This window comes from Andrena cerasifolii, chromosome 7, assembly GCF_050908995.1.
Source record: "Andrena cerasifolii isolate SP2316 chromosome 7, iyAndCera1_principal, whole genome shotgun sequence".
Taxonomy (NCBI): domain Eukaryota; kingdom Metazoa; phylum Arthropoda; class Insecta; order Hymenoptera; family Andrenidae; genus Andrena; species Andrena cerasifolii.
This window is the reverse complement of record NC_135124.1, coordinates 16,183,614-16,201,533: the sequence shown is the minus strand read 5'-3', so window position 1 is coordinate 16,201,533 and position 17,920 is coordinate 16,183,614. Positions and strand designations below refer to the sequence as shown.

Here is a 17,920-nt window from a genome sequence, read left to right as displayed (position 1 = left end):
ATGCCTTCGAAGCTGAAATTCAGAATACCTCTTTTCGCTTCATGTTCTCCTGATACCTGGGCCGAAATCTGGCGAAAATTTTCAGATATCTCTAAAATCAGGCTTCGTAACAGGATAACATGACGTGGAAAGAGGTAGCGCAAAGTAATGTCTCTGAAGAGAAGTAGAAGCCTTGAACGAATGTCGATAGAGTTTGAGAGTAGTGAATGGGATATTTAAAGTAGTGCTTTAATGCGAAGATTTTTAAAACCACTCTGCGTGGAAGGATCTTTTTACGTGTTCTTTTTAGCATATCTTTTATATGTGATTTGGAATAGGAAGGAGTAAGTAGTGCTCGTTAAATAAAAAAACTCTTTTACCACTTAACTGCAATTTATTCAAATAAGTGAAATGCAATACAATGAAATGTTGCAAGTGTAACTGGGTTAGGTCTGGGTTAGGGGAGGGTTAGGGGTATCCGTTAGGGATTTCTCCACGAAAAAAAAAAAAAAAAAATGGTCTAGGTGAGGGTTAGGGGTATCCGTTAGGGATTTCTCCACGTAAAAAAAAAAAAAAAGGTCTGGGTTAGGTCTGGGTTCGGCTGAAGCAGTATCTTGTGCAAATTTCATATCAATGAACCCAGTCGAAAATGCAGCCGGTTTAACGTCTTCTATGTAAAAATTCCTTACCTGTAATGCAGAAATATACACGATTAATAATCGCTCTAGTTACAGTATGTGAGATTAGTTACATCGCACTGGACACTCTAAACTCTAAACATTTCACACGTATACAAGCACGCACACACGCACAGCATTTCAACAGATTTCAGAGTAGGTAGTTGCTGAATTGGCCGCTTCTCGTGTCGCACCCAACGTTACCGACTGATTCTAAAATAAGATTACAGTGCTACGAGTGGTAGGAATTAATATTAAATCTTACCGGAAACATAAAATCTAAAACGACTAATTTCAATCAACATGTTGCACAATAAAATTATTCCCTTTACTAATATATTTTCATACGTGACAAAATGTTGTAACGTTTCTCCCATTTTCAATAATAGACAAGTCAAGTTACTAAAAATATTTTTCTTCTTACAGGTTTTAACTTCGGAATATTTCGACGGAATGATAGAAACCTTGATAGTAATCACAAGAAAATAGTGACTTTATATACCTTATACTTTATTGTAACACTGTAAAGGCCTTTTATGCAAATATATTGAAAGAAACTTGAAACAAACTGTATTATTATTCAGAAATACCTTTTACATATTCCTATCCAAATTCCAAATATCTATGGTATTTCCTTAAGAATACCATAGATTTCCTTTGTCTAAACTAACAAATTTCATTTTCTGGGGATATTCCCTCATCTATTTTCCCTTTTCACTTAGAATTCCTTACTGCTAACGTAGAATATTGTAGCATAAGCACATTTCAAGTAATTAAAATGTACAATGAATTTTCTACGTTTACAGTACCAGCCGACTTTCCGTTTAAATTTTTATATGTATAACGGAACAGCTGAGAATTTCTTTCCTTATTCAGAATAGAATACAGAAATAGCAAACAGCTCCCTCTCGCGTTCACCGGGTAATCGTCGATCTATCGGTATTACCATTTCTGTGCAGAAAAAAATGCTGTATTACCGACCTGCCGAATCGGCCAGGTCACGTGACGTGTCTACCCCCTTAAGAGCGGTGGTTTTGGGAGTGACATAATTTTCAGCGTTGTCGAGAAATGGGTCTCTGCAAACTATTGGTAGTGGAGGGAGAACACATATTTTTGCGTGATGATTCCGTGACGTCAACCAATCAACGCCAATGCCAAGCCACGTGGCGGCAACGCGAAGCAAAGTGAAGTGACGCCAAGCAGCTTGATTGGTCCTTTCACTAGTGACATGATATTCATTAAAAATGTTAATTAAAAGACAATTGCTTGTGATCGAGTAATAAAAATGAGTGAACAAAGATGTACAAACGACGAACGATCGATTCCATCTGAAATTATTAGTGAATAATGAAAAAAAAATATAAATGAGGGGCTGTGTGAAAAAAATTGTGTCAAATTCGTTTAATTTATTATAAATCGTGAATTGATGAACAAATAATATAAACTAATGAACAAGGATGTATAAACGATACACAATCGATTGCATAAAAAAAGAAACTGATATTCAATGAGGGGCTAACTTTTGTGAGGTAAAATGAACTTATCGAGAGGTACCGGAAGCTCTAAATACAGCTCTAAATAGAACCCCGATAGAGCCCCCGATCCGTGTGACAAAAATTTACATTAGATCTAAGCTCTATTTTATACCTAGTCTGTGGTTACAACATGAAATTCCATCGATACGGAAGTGACCTGCAATGCAGTTTGCACTAACGTCATCTATTAGTGAATAATAATAATAACTGTAGTTCCTGACAGTTCCTTAGATGACATTTGGTTTGTTTCTACAGTGCTGTATAATTATAATGGAAAATACCAATTATACAGGAGTTTTTATTTATAATTTGCGTAACACCTGATGCCCGGTTCTTAAATGATTTCTGCGCATTACTGGGCATAGTAACTGCAACAGCTGATGCAATAGAAAGCAAATTAAGAATTGGCTTATGATAACCTGTGAATTTTGTTTATCCGTCGGTCAGTTGTTAATGCACTTGATTGGTTCTATTCAATTAAATTAGTTAAATTATTCTAGTTCCTGTATGCATTGCCATCTAAGTTAGCTGACAGATTTTTGAGGGAAAAGATGGTTCAACAATATCAGTCACCTGTTCGAGTGTATAAACACCCTTTTCCACTCGTGATGATGGTGCGTTTTCTTGTATTATTTTCCTACCTCAATAATAACACTCACCCATGTACCTTGCATATTATTTCAATGTTAATTTCATCACTTACATTTGTATCAGTTCGCTTTACGTTTTAATTATTGATTTTCTGTGTAATTACCAATCATGAGACCATTGAATTATGTACAATTAATAAACATTCGATACATTGCATAATCTCATTGAAAAATTCGCAAATCAAACATGTCTGCAATTGCGAGACAACCAGCGCACATCTAGTTTCTCTTTCAAGAAGAACCAACTGTAGGTCAAACATTGCAATATGGAGAAAGGTCTAACGATCATTTACCTGTTTCCCGTCTCTCCTCTAACTCTCTGTCTGCTTTTACTTATAGGCGTACGAACGTAGATTTCCGACATGTCCACAAATCCCTGTTTTTGTTGGTTGCGAGATAGTTTCAGACGAGGAGAGCAAGAACGGCGGATTAAGAGTAACTGAACGGCGATGCAAGCTAAATGTTGAAGCGCCGTATATATTGAAAAAAGTGTGTACTGTCCGTAATTGCTACCGAGTTGAGAAAATATGGCTATTAACTATTTCTCTTTATGGTTTGCAGATAATCGGCGTGGATTTTGTGTACTTCATTCAAAAGAATGTTTTAGATAAGCGAAACTGTATTCTAGAAATAGAAGCGTTCAATGAAAGCTTTTCATCCAGAGTAACAGTTATAGAAAAATGTAGATACTTCGTAAGTAATGACATTTATTCAGAAGCGTAAGATAACATAGTAATAGTATAATAGAAACTTTGTTTAAGATACATAAGCCAAGTAAGGATAAAGTATTCTTTCTTAACACAAAATATTTATAGATTCATCCTGAGAATTCAGAATGGACGTGCTTCGAGCAAACTGCGAGTTTAGATATTAGGAATTTCTTAGGCTTCGAGAACTCGATGGAAAAATTCGCGATGAAGCAATATGCTCAAAACATTGCGAAGGTATTATTTACAATTCTGAACAATAACGTCTATTCTTCAACTCGTATATACTATTTATACTTTGATTTGCAGGGTAAGGAAATAATTGAATATTTTATAGACGAGTTAAAACAAGAAGGCATTATTTATGTTCCTCCGTGGCAGGATCCAAATGAAGATTCCGCAAAGGATAAAGAGTAAGTTCGTCAAGTTTCTCAGTATAAAATCTAGAGAGAGATTCGATTGTATTAAACGTATTGAAGTGATCGAGTAATCGAGCGCACTTGTACTAACGGTAGAAATTTATCCTGGGTACATAGGCATGATGTAGAAAATGAGTCGATCCACAGTGAGAAAGAAGATTACGCCCATGCTGATAGCAAATTACAAAACAGAGGTACAATGCTTTTTTACGCTTTATCATGTCTCGCGTTTACAAAGCTGAATGTGCTAACTCGAGGTGACGCGCTGTTTTAGAAATGCAGTTTTCTTCGGATTACATAGAGAGATATTTAGGAAAGCTCGACATGATACAAGAGAGCAAACTTGTTCAATTGTGGCAGAGCATGAAAGAATTAAGAGGGAATTCGATACCTGGCGACGCAACGCTGTTAAGATTCTTAAGAGCCACAGAATTTTCAGTGGAGAAAGCCAGGGAAATGCTAACTCAGTCGTTGCACTGGCGAAAGAAGCACCAGATCGACAAACTTCTCGAAGAGTACGAGGTTCCACAAGTAGTGAAAGATTACTTCCCAGGCGGTTGGCACCACTTCGACAAAGGTATTATAATTACTGCAAGTTAATGAGTTCGCTAGTTTCATAATCTTATATTAATTATTCTAGACGGACGGCCTCTGTACATTTTGAGATTAGGGCAAATGGATGTTAAAGGATTATTAAAATCCATTGGAGAGGACGACTTGTTGTTACTAGTAAGTTTCATTTCCAGAGTAAAATAGTTGCCCAGATATTTTAAAGCGCCTTAGGAAACTTATGATTGTTTGTACTGTAATAGGCATTGCATATTTGCGAGGAAGGTCTTCTTCTCATGGAAGAAGCAACTACTGTTTCCGGGCATCCAGTCGCACAGTGGTCTTTATTAATAGATTTAGAAGGATTAAATATGCGTCACTTGTGGAGACCCGGCATAAAGGTACAAGATGTATTAAATATCTAAATGAATTTCGTAGTTAATTACACCTTACAGTCGAATTATACCTTTACGGTTATAATTAGGGATGGGTGTCTCGAAGCATCGAAACCCTTCGAAATCCAAGAAAGTTTCGAGTTTCGAGAATTCGAAACTTTGCACTTTCTTCGTGATTCAAGTCTCGAGAGTTTCGAAGTCTTACAAACTTTCGGATTCGAGTTCCGAGAATTTAAAAATTATCTTCGAACCCACCCCTGATTATAATATTGTTTTGTTGCAGGCTTTACTACGTATCATTGAAATCGTGGAAAATAATTATCCGGAGACCATGGGGCGAGTTCTGATTATGCGGGCACCTAGATGCTTTCCCATTTTGTGGACCCTTATTAGCACATTCATAAGTAAGACAACTATTCCTTGTGCATTAATTCGTTGGATATTACAGCTATTTACTACCGTTGATTTTATCGCAACGCTTTAACTTCCTTCTCTTGCACAGATGAAAATACAAGAAAGAAGTTTATATTTTATTGTGGTACTAATTATCAAGAACCAGGTCCGGGCAGTCTCAGCGAATACATCAATCCAGAATTTATACCAGACTTCCTTGGAGGATCGTCCGAGGTAAGAACTATAACGTCACGTTTCTGACATCATCATCAATGAAAGAGCAAAGCATTGCATAAGCAAATTTTTATTTGAATTAATTTGATGTTCTTTATCTTCTTTTTAAAATCCTTCCATTTCTTTTCGACTGTGTTAATACTGGTGTTCATTTTGAGAGTACATACCGCTGAGAGCTCGAAATTATGTATTGAAAAATATATTTTAACGAATAGGACAACGTGTGCGAGATTTACGGTATGATACCTCGGAGATTTTATATTTTCGACGCAACTCCTAATAACGTAAGGATCTTTACATCTTTGTTCTATGTGTTTCAGACCGTAGTGATATTTGATGTGTTGTTCTGTTCTGTTTCAAGGAAAATGCTTTACTTAAATCGTTATACGATCGATATACAAATTGTTCGTACAAGTGCCGATTGTGTCATGGTGGCATCTTTAATGCTACCAGAACAACGGTACAATAACAGCATTCTATGCACCGACGTACAGACACACACGAGGAGTGCCACTGTTACGATTAATTAATATTCTTTACAACAATGTACTTTCGCACTCTATCCAATAGCGATCCGCATTTCACTTTCTCCACGTTTATATCAAATGCACTTATACGACTGCATTATTCGTTCAAGGCTAGGGAAGTTGCAAGCTTCTCAGAAATTCCCTCGTTTCTACGAATCCTTAAAGAATATTTCGAAGGAGGAACTATACCGCGAAATTGTTCGTCGAATTATCTAGACATTTGTACATTCTGTCTATGTCGCCGTGTTGCTATTGCATCGTACATTTAACGCGCGATCTTTACTCAATTTTAGTCCTACATCAGCGAAGGAGGAATAGTACCGAAGCATCTGTATAAAATGGATTTAGAAACTGCGTCTGGCGAGCAGGAGCAAAACCTGTACCATTCCATTAGCTTGAGCCGCGGGCAGATCCACCGCGTTATAATACATTCCAATGATCCGGGGGCAGTTTTAACGTGGGACTTCGACATAATGCGACATAACGCATTATTCACTGTATTGTTCCAAGCTAACGATGGTAACAAGCATTTACCTTCAGGTATGCGTAAAGGGGCAATATGCAATCTTAACGAAGTAGAATAGAGCTGCCAGTTATATAGTATCTTGATTAAATAGTTAAAGAAACGATCTCTGCAGGTGTCTCAGAATCTCTTACAGACGAAGACGGAGAGTTATTAGGAACGAAGGAATTAAAGGGACACTTCATTAAGGTTGAATCCAGCGTTGTTTGCCACGATGGCGAGAGCATCCAGGTATTTATATATTCATGCGTGTACACGCACATATTCAGACGCTGATGCTTCGACTTACATTTCAATGCAGGGATCTCACATCATGCAAGAAGCAGGCATATACGTATTGCAATGGCATAATCAGGACGACGTCGGAGAATTCCTTCCGTCCATCAGTGGCCACAAAGCACAACTCATGTACTTCTACGAGACATTGCCCTCGATTCATTACAGGTATTCTTCCATTCGCGTAAATTCACGCGTGACGATCATCGTCGCAACGATAAACACAATTCGATACGATGTTTTAGGGGGTCGATGATGAGTTTACAATCCGCTGTAAGCGCAAAGTCGGAGGCAAGCTCGTCTCTGTCCAGATGACGTGCCGAAGGTACAGCACACTGTACAGACTAGCCAGCGATTCGAGCAACGATGTATGGAAAATAGTGATTTATTTATGAAGAATTGTAATTTCCTTTGGAACTTCTTCCAAATTGTGGTAATTTTGTGTAATTTAAGTTATTAGAATTTGACTCACGATATTGTACATTCCAAGTAAGCATATCAGCCTCGATACTGTAAGTAGAAAGCACGAATCTTAGTTCAAAGAGATATATGTAAAGTAAATGAAAGTTAGATTAATAAACTATATTGAAAAGTATTTTGTATCTTGTTTATCCAATTTCTGTAGTTACGTGGAGGTGCAATTTCATGCTGACCACGTGGCTTTCAGCATCAATAAGAAAAGCTAAACTCGGTTTAGCTTTTTCGCTAGACGCTCGTTCACTCTGACTTGCTTTGACTCGCTCTTTTTTAATCAATACATTGTTTTTCGAGCGATAAGGAAGAAGGCGAAGACAAATTTCTAATGTAGTAAACTTCATTCTTAACCCTTTTCTGTTCAAATTTCGCGCTTTAAGAGCTTGCGCTTAACGCCGCTAAGGCGAGGATCGCAACAGGAGAGAGAAGATTATTGAATACCCGCCTTTTTGAGTATTGTCAAATTTGCTTTATAAACCAAATATGAACTTAAATATAATAAAATACTCTAATAATGTGTCGTGCTACTGTGCATCAATGTCAACAACGCATATTTTATTTATAAAGTGAATCTGACAAGACCCACAAAGGCGGGTACTCAATAATCTTCTCTCTCCAGAGGACCCAGTATGGCGGATACTCACCTCTTTAGTGCTCTAACATAGTCCTGCCTTCAATATTAACAATCTATGTTTCGATCATCCGTCTGTAAAAAGAGATATTCGGTATTAGTAATATTTACTAACAAATGCTTGAGATGCTTTCGCGTTTGAGATCTTATCTTTCTTAAAAACTGCTTTGTTCGCGAACACTATGGCCAAGTGTGAAAATAACAAACCTGACGTGTTTCTTCAAATACAGTATGCATTTCCAATTTTTAATGAGAAGGTTCGAGTCTTTCAACTATTATTCTACTTTTGGTAAACAATTGTAGTGCTTCTAAAATATTTCTTCCTGAAGAGGATAACTTAATGCTCCCTTTTTAGCTACAAAATGAATGCACGGATGAAGAATTTACCGAAATAACTAACGAAATAAAGGCACTCAGCTTAATACCTTTAGTCGAAGAAATGGTTATTTATCACATAGAGCTGTACATTCGACGGAACGTAGCGCCTGTATTTTGGAAGAAGTTCATGACCCCTGTAGACGGGCAACAAGGTTTCGAGCATTTCAAAAGCGCAATCGATGGATTATACGCAAGCGTGACGGAATTTCTACCACTGTTAAAGAAATTAGAGTACCTTACGCAAGATGAACTGGCTCGATCCATGGTAAACGGGAATGATGTATTGAATCGATTTAAACTGATCGTGCGATCTACGTTATTAAGTCAACTACCACTCCGCTACGAGCACATAGTAGAGCAATTTTACAAGATTGCGTTTAACGTGTTTTGTAACGCAGATAATTCTACACATGGTAATTAGCGTATAAATATTGGGCTGTACTTCCAGAAGGGACCGGTGGCCGATCTAGATGAAACTTGGTGGATATTACGAGGGGTGTGGGAAGACTCCAAATATAAAATTTTAGCTTCGGCAATTAATGCGTTCAAAAGATACAGGGGTAATTGTGTATACAAGGGTACACCTTACCAAGTTTTCTTAATCACTTTACCACGGTCCCCCCTCTTAACAATATTTCTGTTGACTTATACCGACACAGCGCATTCCACTTTCCAACTTGTCCCGGATATTAGTATTGGTTGGGGCTAGATTAGTGCGGTAGCGCGCACCCGCTTGCGGACGCGTAAAGCATGATAGCAAACCAATGTGAGTTTGGCGATGCTAAAAATGAGCCTGTGGTTACAAAATTTCAAAAATAAAAAATGGGACGACAGGAGGGTTCCCGGATAAGGGGCCTGCACCATCGTCCAAAAATAATTCTAAAAAAAAATTAACAATTTTTTATTAATATTTCGGAAACTAATAAATACTTGAAGCTACAATTTTAGATTTAGGGTCCACATCTGTCCCCACCCCTCCCCCCGCCAACCTCGTCTTGATCGGCCACCGGAATAATATCCAAATATTGTTGTATAAACCTTGTAGAACAGCAGTATTAACATTACCTATTTTTGTAGTGACTCCTTCCGGCAGCGATTCCCTCCAGTGCACTGGCTGTTACCAAGAAGTGGAGAAATGCCAATGTCAAATGATAGTAATCATGTTCCACGAAACAAACAGAAAGTTGATCGAGTTAGAATTATTGGAAAGATTAGTGGGCAATGTCCTCACGTCGTTGATTCACATACGCATCAAGGGTCATGTGAATCGCTCGTGCGACAAAACCTTTGACGTGTCGCAGTTAGCGTCACTGGAAAATGTAAGATTCTGTTATAATATTAGCTGCGTTTGTATTAATGCGAGTTCTACTTATTAATTGTACGTGGATCATAATTTACAGTGGCTCGAGACAGTTGTCATGAGCTGGTTAATAAGAGTATACTCCGGCGGTTTCTCGAAGATCGTATCTTTGTCCGATCAAACTCGAGAAGCGATACACAAATTTAAACAGAAATTGTCCCATTTTCTCTACGAAACTTATACGAAATTTAGAATCGAACAACTGTTCGATATCATAATAGGTATTCTTTTACGCATTAAATGGGAAATTTATGAGCTTAGAATGTTTATATTCATATTTATACTATTTGTAGTAGTTCTATTTATGTTTAGAATATCCTGATTCTCAGCCAGCGATAGACGACTTGCATATTTGCTTGGAACGGACCGACTTGCGAAGAGTTTTAATAGAAAGTCTACAGGAAGCTTTGAAGACGAGATTGCTGCATCCGGGTGTTAATACGCCAGATATATTGACAGCTTATATCGCAGCCATAAGAGCGTTGAGGCAGCTAGATCCTACGGGAGTGCTTCTCGAAACAATAACGGAACCGATTAAGTAATTATTTTCTATTGAGGGTTTACCCTACATCTACAGAAGGCGATTAAAAAAAATTTCCGTTCAAATCCATAAGGAAAAATTTACCATGGTTTTTTGCGCATATCTTAGAAACTAAGGCCGCCGGTTACATGTATAGGAAAAAGTTCTTCAGAATCTTTCAAGGTCATCGAAATCGTTGAGGATCATGCTAATCGACAAGTTTACCCTATTAAGTTTTCTGGTATGGTTAACAACTTACCTCCACGCTTCTCAATTTTATCTAGAGTTTATTTGAGGACCAGGGAAGATACTGTACGGTGTGTCGTGAGTGACTTGCTCGACGATTCACCAAGCGACTTGGCAGACGAATTAGTCAAAGGTGAATCGTTACAGTTGGACGATTGTTCTGGCGACGAAGAGAATGAAGATTGGGATAAATGGATGCCTGATCCTGTCGATGCGGATCCTGGTACACTTATAAATTAAACAAATCACGTATCTTGGATTCTTTGGGACAGATACTAATCTGCTCTTTCTTTTTTAGCAAAATCAGCCCAGCGTAGAATGTCAGATATAATTTCGATGTTAGTAAATGTATACGGAAGTCAAGATCTGTTCGTAAATGAGTATCGTACGTTATTAGCGGACAGATTATTGTCTCAATTGAACTACCATACCGAACGAGAGATTCGTCACCTAGAGTTATTGAAAAGGCGTTTCGGGGAGAACCAGCTTCATTATTGCGAAGTTATGTTAAAAGATGTTTACGATTCTAAGAGGATAGATGGACATATACAGTCCGATACTGGTTATACTTTAGAGAAAGAGCACTTTCCTACCTCTGCCTTGATATTATCGGCGCAATTTTGGCCGCCATTCAAAGAGAACTGGAAGCTGGAGCTACCAAAAGTCGTACAAACTCAGTTAAACAAATATGTAAAGGCGTTCGAGACGTTAAAGGGGAACAGGACGCTATGCTGGAAACCTCATCTGGGGAATGTCACTTTGGAAATCGAACTGAAAGATAGGAAGTTGGAAATAAACGTTACACCGATACACGCCACGATAATCTTACACTTCCAAGATAAAAGTAAGACACGTGAATAGATCTTGTAATTACAGTTGAATTATAATAAAACATATGGTATACGTTCGATCTTAAAATGATTTTTGCAGAGGAGTGGACTTTAGAAGAGCTCGCGGAAGTAATGCACGCTCCCGCGACTGTACTTCGAAGGAAAATAACTTTCTGGGTCTCGCAAGGCCTTTTGAAAGAGATTTCCAACGATGTTTTCATATTACAAGAAGAGAGTTCAACGAAAAACAGATCCTTGTCAGACATCGTCGAGGAAGAAGAAGTCGAAAGTGCAATGGCATCTGCGAGCGATCAGAGGGAAGAAGAGTTACAAGTGTTTTGGTCTTACATCGTCGGAATGTTGACTAATTTAGATTCTATGCCTCTGGAAAGAATCCATCAGATGCTGAAAATGTTCGCATCTCAAGGTCCAGGAGCAATGGAGTGCGGCTTACCTGAATTGAGACAATTCCTTGATAGGAAAGTTAGAGAACATCAGTTACTATTCTCGGGTGGATTATATCGCTTACCGAAAGCATAAAATTGTAATACATCTCCTGTCACTTTACTGTAGATACAATATGAATACACATTTTTTTTTATCCACTGTTTTGTACTCTTTTAATCCCTTAACCCTCGGGCGGGCGCACCAATGAGAGGTACACGAGCAGGCGCGTGGTGAACTCAGTTCATCAGTTGAAAATAATCATTTTAGCCCCCTTATATATTACACTTCAGAAACGGTTTCTCTGTTGACAGTGGTAACTTAAATTAAATGTGATGGGAAAATATTAGCAATGTATCCAGAAATGCAGTAAATAAATTTAAAAACACAAAAATAGTATATGTAAAACATTTTTAACATCAAAAATGAAAATCAACTGGCACAAGCATCATAGGGTTCTTGAAACATACCACGATCGCGCGGAGAGAATGTTTATCTTACCGAGACCTAATGAAGGAAATACGCAGATCGGTGATCGGAGTTCACAATGCGCGCCCGCTCGAGGGTTAACTGATGCTGGGGAATGGAAGTAGACTCCTAATTAAATATAAATAAAATAATTGAAAATATTCATATACGTGTATAAATTAATTATTCAGTTCGTGCAAATAATTTGATGTGCATTTTCGGTTGGATGTTAAAATATAAACCCTTAGGCACCTTCCTATGTAATATTCACAATGATTTTGTTTATAATTAATTAACATCGTAGTTAGCAAATACTTTATTTAACGAATTATGAATATCCTAGAAATAATTTATGCATTTTTACAGTTGCATCTTAAAGTATAGACCTTTGTTTACTTTCCCATATGAAAGTTGCAATTACTTTGCTTATAATTAATTAGTTATTAGCAGTCCTGTGGCACGTTTACAAGAAACACGATGCCAGGGGCTAACCCACTAGTAGTCGAAACTTTCTTTCCAATTATTGAAGCGGGGGCTGTTCAAGATGAATTATTAAATCCAATAGTCTTTTTTCCATTTACGAGTTTTATTGCCACCTGATAGAAGTAACAGTTGCGACAAAAATAATGCTCCGCTGTGGTTACTAATAATAAATTCGATGTTAGTTTAAGTTCAAGATACAATGCGTTAAATTGTGTATGCTTTTCAAAGATTTTGTATATACTCTACGTTCGAAATAAATATACGAGAAGTCTCAGAGTACCATTAAAAGAAGACGCCAACTCTTGATATTAAATGGACATATATCATCAGTATATTGGTAAACATCGACAACTCTGCTTTTCAAACTACACTTCTGCACCTGGACTTGCCAGAAAACGAAAAGAAAGGATTACCGTTGTTGTTCGGCGATGATAGCTGTCATTTGCATTCTCGGTGCATATAGACAATTTTTGTAAATAATGCGAAGCCTCAATGATCGGATCTCAAATGACGACTTGAAAATAAAATTATTTTATACTCTTACTTATACTTAAATACTATTACATATCTTGCATGTTATCGACAGAAACATCAATGTCGAAATAAAATACAAAACAGGCAATTTCGATATATTTTTTGACAGAAAACTAAGCAACCATTGCACTATATGTAAATACAAACTTTATATTTGTTAATAAAATTGTCTATATACAGGGTGGGGCACTTAAAACTGTACACGTAAATATCTCCACCGTGTTTGGTGTTACGATGAAGTAACAACAACGAAAGTTGCTCATTTTGTCGGGAGAAATATGATTACTAAGATTACTTTTCCCAAAGATCATGCTTCTCTACCCTCCAAGGTAATTAGTAGTTTCTTCCCTCGTTGAAACCATGTATTTACCATATAAATATTAAAAAAAAAATACACAATTCCGTCCAAAAAATACTACTGACTTCGAAATTCAGAAACAATGATCTCAAGGAGAAGAATCTTTCCACAGCTATACATACTTCCCCATGAGATATATGTATATATTTATTAACGCGTGTATGTAAAGGTGCGTACGCATTCTGTATGAATAAATTACTATGTAACTATAAATAGTATTTACTTGTTAATGCCAATGAAGTGTTTCATAAAAGTAATCAATGAAACAATTCTAATGAGCCTATTGCGGACGTTTTTAATCCTCTGTATCATATATATATTTATATTGTATACTATTATATTCTATGTTCTTTAAATATATTTAATGCAGAAATGAACAATGTTGATTACTTAAGATTTCGTGCCAATTTATATATCCTAATTTGAAATACTAAACATACTAACAGAAATACGAGAAAAATAATACAACATCTGAACTGTTAAAGTTGCATACGGAAGATACGCTATATACTTTCTTTAAATATAACGAAACAACAACCATTGCTATCTGGGTGCAACGTGCGTTGTATGATTTTTCGCTTCCATCGTAACTTTGTATGAAAGTATTTTATTATATATTATGCGTACGTACCTAAAATTGTGTACAATACAAAAAAAGAAAACGTAAACGTTCATCTACATACACATGATCGTTAGATACATGCAAAAGTTTATATTAATAATATAAGGGAAAATCAGAAAGTACAGATAATTTTGTTGGCTGCGATTAAGCTACGAGGATTCTCGATGTGTTTTCATAATAACGATATAGTATTAAACTTTCGAAATGTTTAAAAAAAATATATATATATATCTATTTGTTATATTCGCTAGACATTGCGAATATACGTACGTAATAAAATTATATACAGTATTTTTATGATTATACATATATGTATGTGTGTCCTGTACACATTAGAAGCACAGATTTCCAATTCATCTTGTGATTTTAGCTATATAATTCTGCTTCTAACATGCAAAGAAATTCTATCTTTCAGTTTTAGCTTTATAAAATATAGAACATTGTACACTTTAGTTATATATTCTCGAATTCATTTTGGCAGTCACTTACATACAATATGAAAATGTACCTTTTCCGAATGAAGACTAAGGTCACTTTTACGGTTCGAAATTTATTGCACATTTTCAGATACATTTATGTTATGGTAATCTTTACGAAAAATATAGTGAAAGCTTCTTCTCATCTACACTTTTCTTATACTACTCGTAAGAAAACTGTTGTAAGTGCTCTATCGTTGTTGCGCTGCATATACAACAAAATTATCTTCAATTTTTTACTTTCCCCATTGCTATGTATGTCTATAAAATATCTGTGTTCCTTTTACATATATATTTTCGAGCTTAATATGTACTATTAAAATATATTGAATACTACTTTAAGCTATGAACTTAAGTAGACTTTCAGATCATTTTTAATACAATCGTATTGTGAAATACAATCTATGTACATCAAATAATAGTTACCTGACCTTACATAATCGAGAAAAAGAAAGAAAAAAACCGTTAGGGGGTTGCCTGTCGAAAATACAAGCATGTTACACAGATCGCTAAATATACACAAAACGAACATGACAAAAAGTTCTTACTATTACATTTACATATGGCAAATTTAAAGAATTAACAGAACATTCTTTACGTGTCTAATGTTATATTGACTGGTAAATAGATCAATCTCACATACAAACACTCTTATCCGTGTAGATAAGTTTCATATGTAATGTAGTAAGTAATATCATAAGTAGTGATTACTCTCGCGACAGGAAGGAAGTAAATTAGCTCTGTGCTTTTTGCTGTACGTAACAATATGATTCCTAGTACATACCACCTTGCCGATAAACCCCTGTGCAGCCTTCGTATCGTTCTTACAATAGAAGACGTTCAACAAATCATTGAAATCTATTACTTTACAAAGAAATTGCACCGTAATATTACATAACAGAATCTTCAGAATATACTATTAAAAAAACATAGAATAATATCTGTTTGTTAAAAAATAGAGATTCTTTCTCGCCGTGTAACAAATTAATACATTCAAAGAGAGAATTGCATGATTTTAATACCCGATCGGTATGCTCGAATATATCGATCTCCTTATCTTTCGCTCTGTTGGACATTTATCAGACTCGCGAATGTCATAAATTTTCAGAAACTTATGCAATACTCATTGCCATTAATTCGTGTAAAATTACATACTCGTTTAATAACTCCATCTAATATAGTTTACAATTAAACTTTATATCTAACAGTTCGATATCTTTATATTACGCTGTGCTTCAGCGCGTGTTAATATTGCAATTAATAAATCAACCAACGATATAAAACATTTATCTCTGGCGTAAATGTTTGCCTCGCTTAACAGTAAAAATCTGCAATAACAAATATTTTTTTCCAAACCGCTCTCTCTCTCTCTCTCTCTTCCTGAGTCGTACTAGACTTAGCATTAATAATTTCACTTCCGTGTAAAAAATATCAAAATGAAGAATTTTGATTTTATATTGCACCTATTACAACGAGAACATATTATCCTCTTAATTATACACAATATATAATAGTATATATACTTTTTTGCCTCGTTTTTCACCCACTCCCCCTCATCATTCTATTGTGTTCTATTAACGACGTAAGTACTAGAGAAATTAATTCGACCATCACGGGGAGAAGTTTGCTTTACAGTTTCTGGCGAGCAACTTTGTCTACGAGAAATTTCTGTTGATTGTGCTGCGTGGAGAAGGGACCGAAACCTTGCGTCTTAACAATAAATAAGTCGACGTTCTAATGTTAAAAAGCGAGCCGTTCTCTCGTTACGATAGGAAAACACGCTGAATGGACAGTTCGATAAGAAATCGGCGATTCTTACGCACGGAAAGAATCGTAGTGAAAAGATATAAGATTTGAATGGCTCGGTACTTACAGAAACGAGGGATCGTTGCATTCGAAAGAGGCATTACTGATAAACTGTGTTAGCGTTGTGCTGAATCCACAACGGATCGTCTGTTCGAACCCAGCGCGCAGTGGAATCGAAAGAGCAACTTTAATACGAGAGATCCCTTAAAATCGCCATTCGTTCCCAATGGGAATTCGAGACGTTTAACTCTTACCGTGGTCCGTGAACTTGGGAGTCTTGATTTAATTGAAATTTAAAGGGACCGTTCATAGAGTTTGGTGATGCGATGACCACTCTCTTCTGCACTTTTGGCGAGTGGCTCGGCTAATTGTCAGACGACGGTGAAACGAGCAAAGCGACTTATTTCTATCGAGACTAAAACAAATTTCAAGACACAAAGAGGATACAGGATGGATAAACTTGACGAACAGGGCTGGTGATGCGAACGACGAAGGTGGTCTCATCTGTGGTTGGTGAACCGATCGAACGCGGATGTTGTTCCAGAGTCCAGGTGTTAGCACGGGGCGAGTGGATTCCATTGTTAGCACTCCAAGCCTATAGGCCATGGGCAACCAAGGTTAAAAAGAAAGAAAAGAAAAAACAGTTTGTTAGTGATTTAATTATGACTGATTCATGTTAACATTAAGTCTCTGAACAGTTCGATAGTCGAAAGAAATGTAGTTAGTGGGAAGCAATGCCTTCGCTTATAAAACTCGTTTTACTTCTGATTAACATCAAGGCTAACTCGATAAATAACGCTCGGCAATCCTTGCATCGAAGTAAGACGACGGAGCTAACATTAGAAGGAACAGATGTAATGAACGATAGTCAACAAGCAACTGCTTCGCACTCTCTTTCAGTCAATATTAGTGTTTAAGCATTTATCTCGCATAAAAACGTGATATGACAAAGATTCCTTGTACGAGAATTCCTAATTGCAGATGTCGTTTGTGTCTTACAATTAATAATTCTCTGATTCCATGGCGGAGTTCTGTTAAAAGTAGGAAAGGCTCGATAAGAGAAGTTGTAAATGCATCAGATTCATACTCGTGATTTATGATGCTTTTCCTTTTCTATCAAACTATCTTGACTGTAAGTTTTGCAACAACAAAAAATCATGTGCCCTCCCCGCGCATAGGATAGTCGAGAGGATAAATCCATAAAATTATGTAACGTTCTAGAAGTATAAAAAACAAAAGCAGCCTTAGAGTGGTGATGATAAGATGACTTTAGTTACTCAAAATGCGAGTAGCCTCGTTATTCCCCAAAACTATTACATCAATTTTATAGGCAGCATGGGTGTGCACCTGCCACCATATAGCAGCGTTAAATAAGTGACATCGTACATACATGTATGATATTAAATACATAGTTATGGCAACGCTA

The 17,920-nt window shown here is 36.5% G+C and overlaps 3 protein-coding genes across 9 annotated transcripts in view; 2 read left to right on the top strand and 1 right to left on the bottom strand.

Annotated features, from left to right (window-relative positions):
* The first annotated feature begins 2,330 nt into the window (after positions 1–2,330).
* Retm (real-time) lies at positions 2,331–7,459 on the top strand. Of its 5 annotated transcripts, none has more exons than XM_076816276.1 (16): positions 2,331–2,432; positions 2,692–2,805; positions 3,181–3,330; positions 3,403–3,534; positions 3,657–3,785; positions 3,858–3,961; positions 4,085–4,161; positions 4,242–4,544; positions 4,608–4,696; positions 4,780–4,917; positions 5,195–5,315; positions 5,414–5,538; positions 6,359–6,605; positions 6,683–6,819; positions 6,890–7,032; positions 7,110–7,459. In XM_076816276.1, exons 2-16 carry the CDS (start codon positions 2,743–2,745, stop codon positions 7,177–7,179), a joined length of 2,028 nt encoding a protein of 675 aa, XP_076672391.1. In that variant the 5' UTR covers positions 2,331–2,432; positions 2,692–2,742; the 3' UTR covers positions 7,180–7,459. The 5 variants fall into 5 exon arrangements, with proteins under 5 accessions (XP_076672391.1, XP_076672389.1, XP_076672388.1 ...); XM_076816274.1 differs by having other exon boundaries at positions 2,371–2,633; XM_076816277.1 differs by having other exon boundaries at positions 2,427–2,445.
* A 537-nt stretch (positions 7,460–7,996) lies between these two features.
* On the top strand, positions 7,997–11,900 carry Morula (anaphase promoting complex subunit morula). Its single transcript, XM_076816264.1, has 8 exons — positions 7,997–8,226; positions 8,325–8,760; positions 9,425–9,666; positions 9,748–9,928; positions 10,020–10,245; positions 10,512–10,696; positions 10,772–11,317; positions 11,404–11,900. Exons 1-8 carry the CDS (start codon positions 8,152–8,154, stop codon positions 11,841–11,843), a joined length of 2,331 nt encoding a protein of 776 aa, XP_076672379.1. The 5' UTR covers positions 7,997–8,151; the 3' UTR covers positions 11,844–11,900.
* A 616-nt stretch (positions 11,901–12,516) lies between these two features.
* How (protein held out wings) overlaps positions 12,517–17,920 on the bottom strand; it is a 31,795-nt gene continuing 26,391 nt past the window's right edge. For all 3 annotated transcript variants that reach the window (XM_076816315.1, XM_076816317.1, XM_076816318.1), the window contains exon 9: positions 12,517–17,089. The gene's annotated coding sequence lies outside the window, so the exon portion shown is untranslated. The remainder of the gene's footprint in view (positions 17,090–17,920) is intronic.

What these genes read in the sequence shown, in the direction of transcription:
- Morula (XM_076816264.1), top strand. Translation starts at nt 8,152, where the DNA reads ATGGCCAAGTGTGAAAATAACAAACCTGACGTGTTTCTTCAAATACAG. An exon ending in TCCTGTCGATGCGGATCCTG is followed by an intron (nt 10,697 to 10,771) that starts GTACACTTATAA and finishes TTTCTTTTTTAG; the next exon opens with CAAAATCAGCCCAGCGTAGA. An exon ending in CTTACACTTCCAAGATAAAA is followed by an intron (nt 11,318 to 11,403) that starts GTAAGACACGTG and finishes TGATTTTTGCAG; the next exon opens with AGGAGTGGACTTTAGAAGAG.
- Retm (XM_076816276.1), top strand. Translation starts at nt 2,743, where the DNA reads ATGGTTCAACAATATCAGTCACCTGTTCGAGTGTATAAACACCCTTTT. An exon ending in CTTTTCCACTCGTGATGATG is followed by an intron (nt 2,806 to 3,180) that starts GTGCGTTTTCTT and finishes TTTTACTTATAG; the next exon opens with GCGTACGAACGTAGATTTCC. An exon ending in CCTTATTAGCACATTCATAA is followed by an intron (nt 5,316 to 5,413) that starts GTAAGACAACTA and finishes TCTCTTGCACAG; the next exon opens with ATGAAAATACAAGAAAGAAG.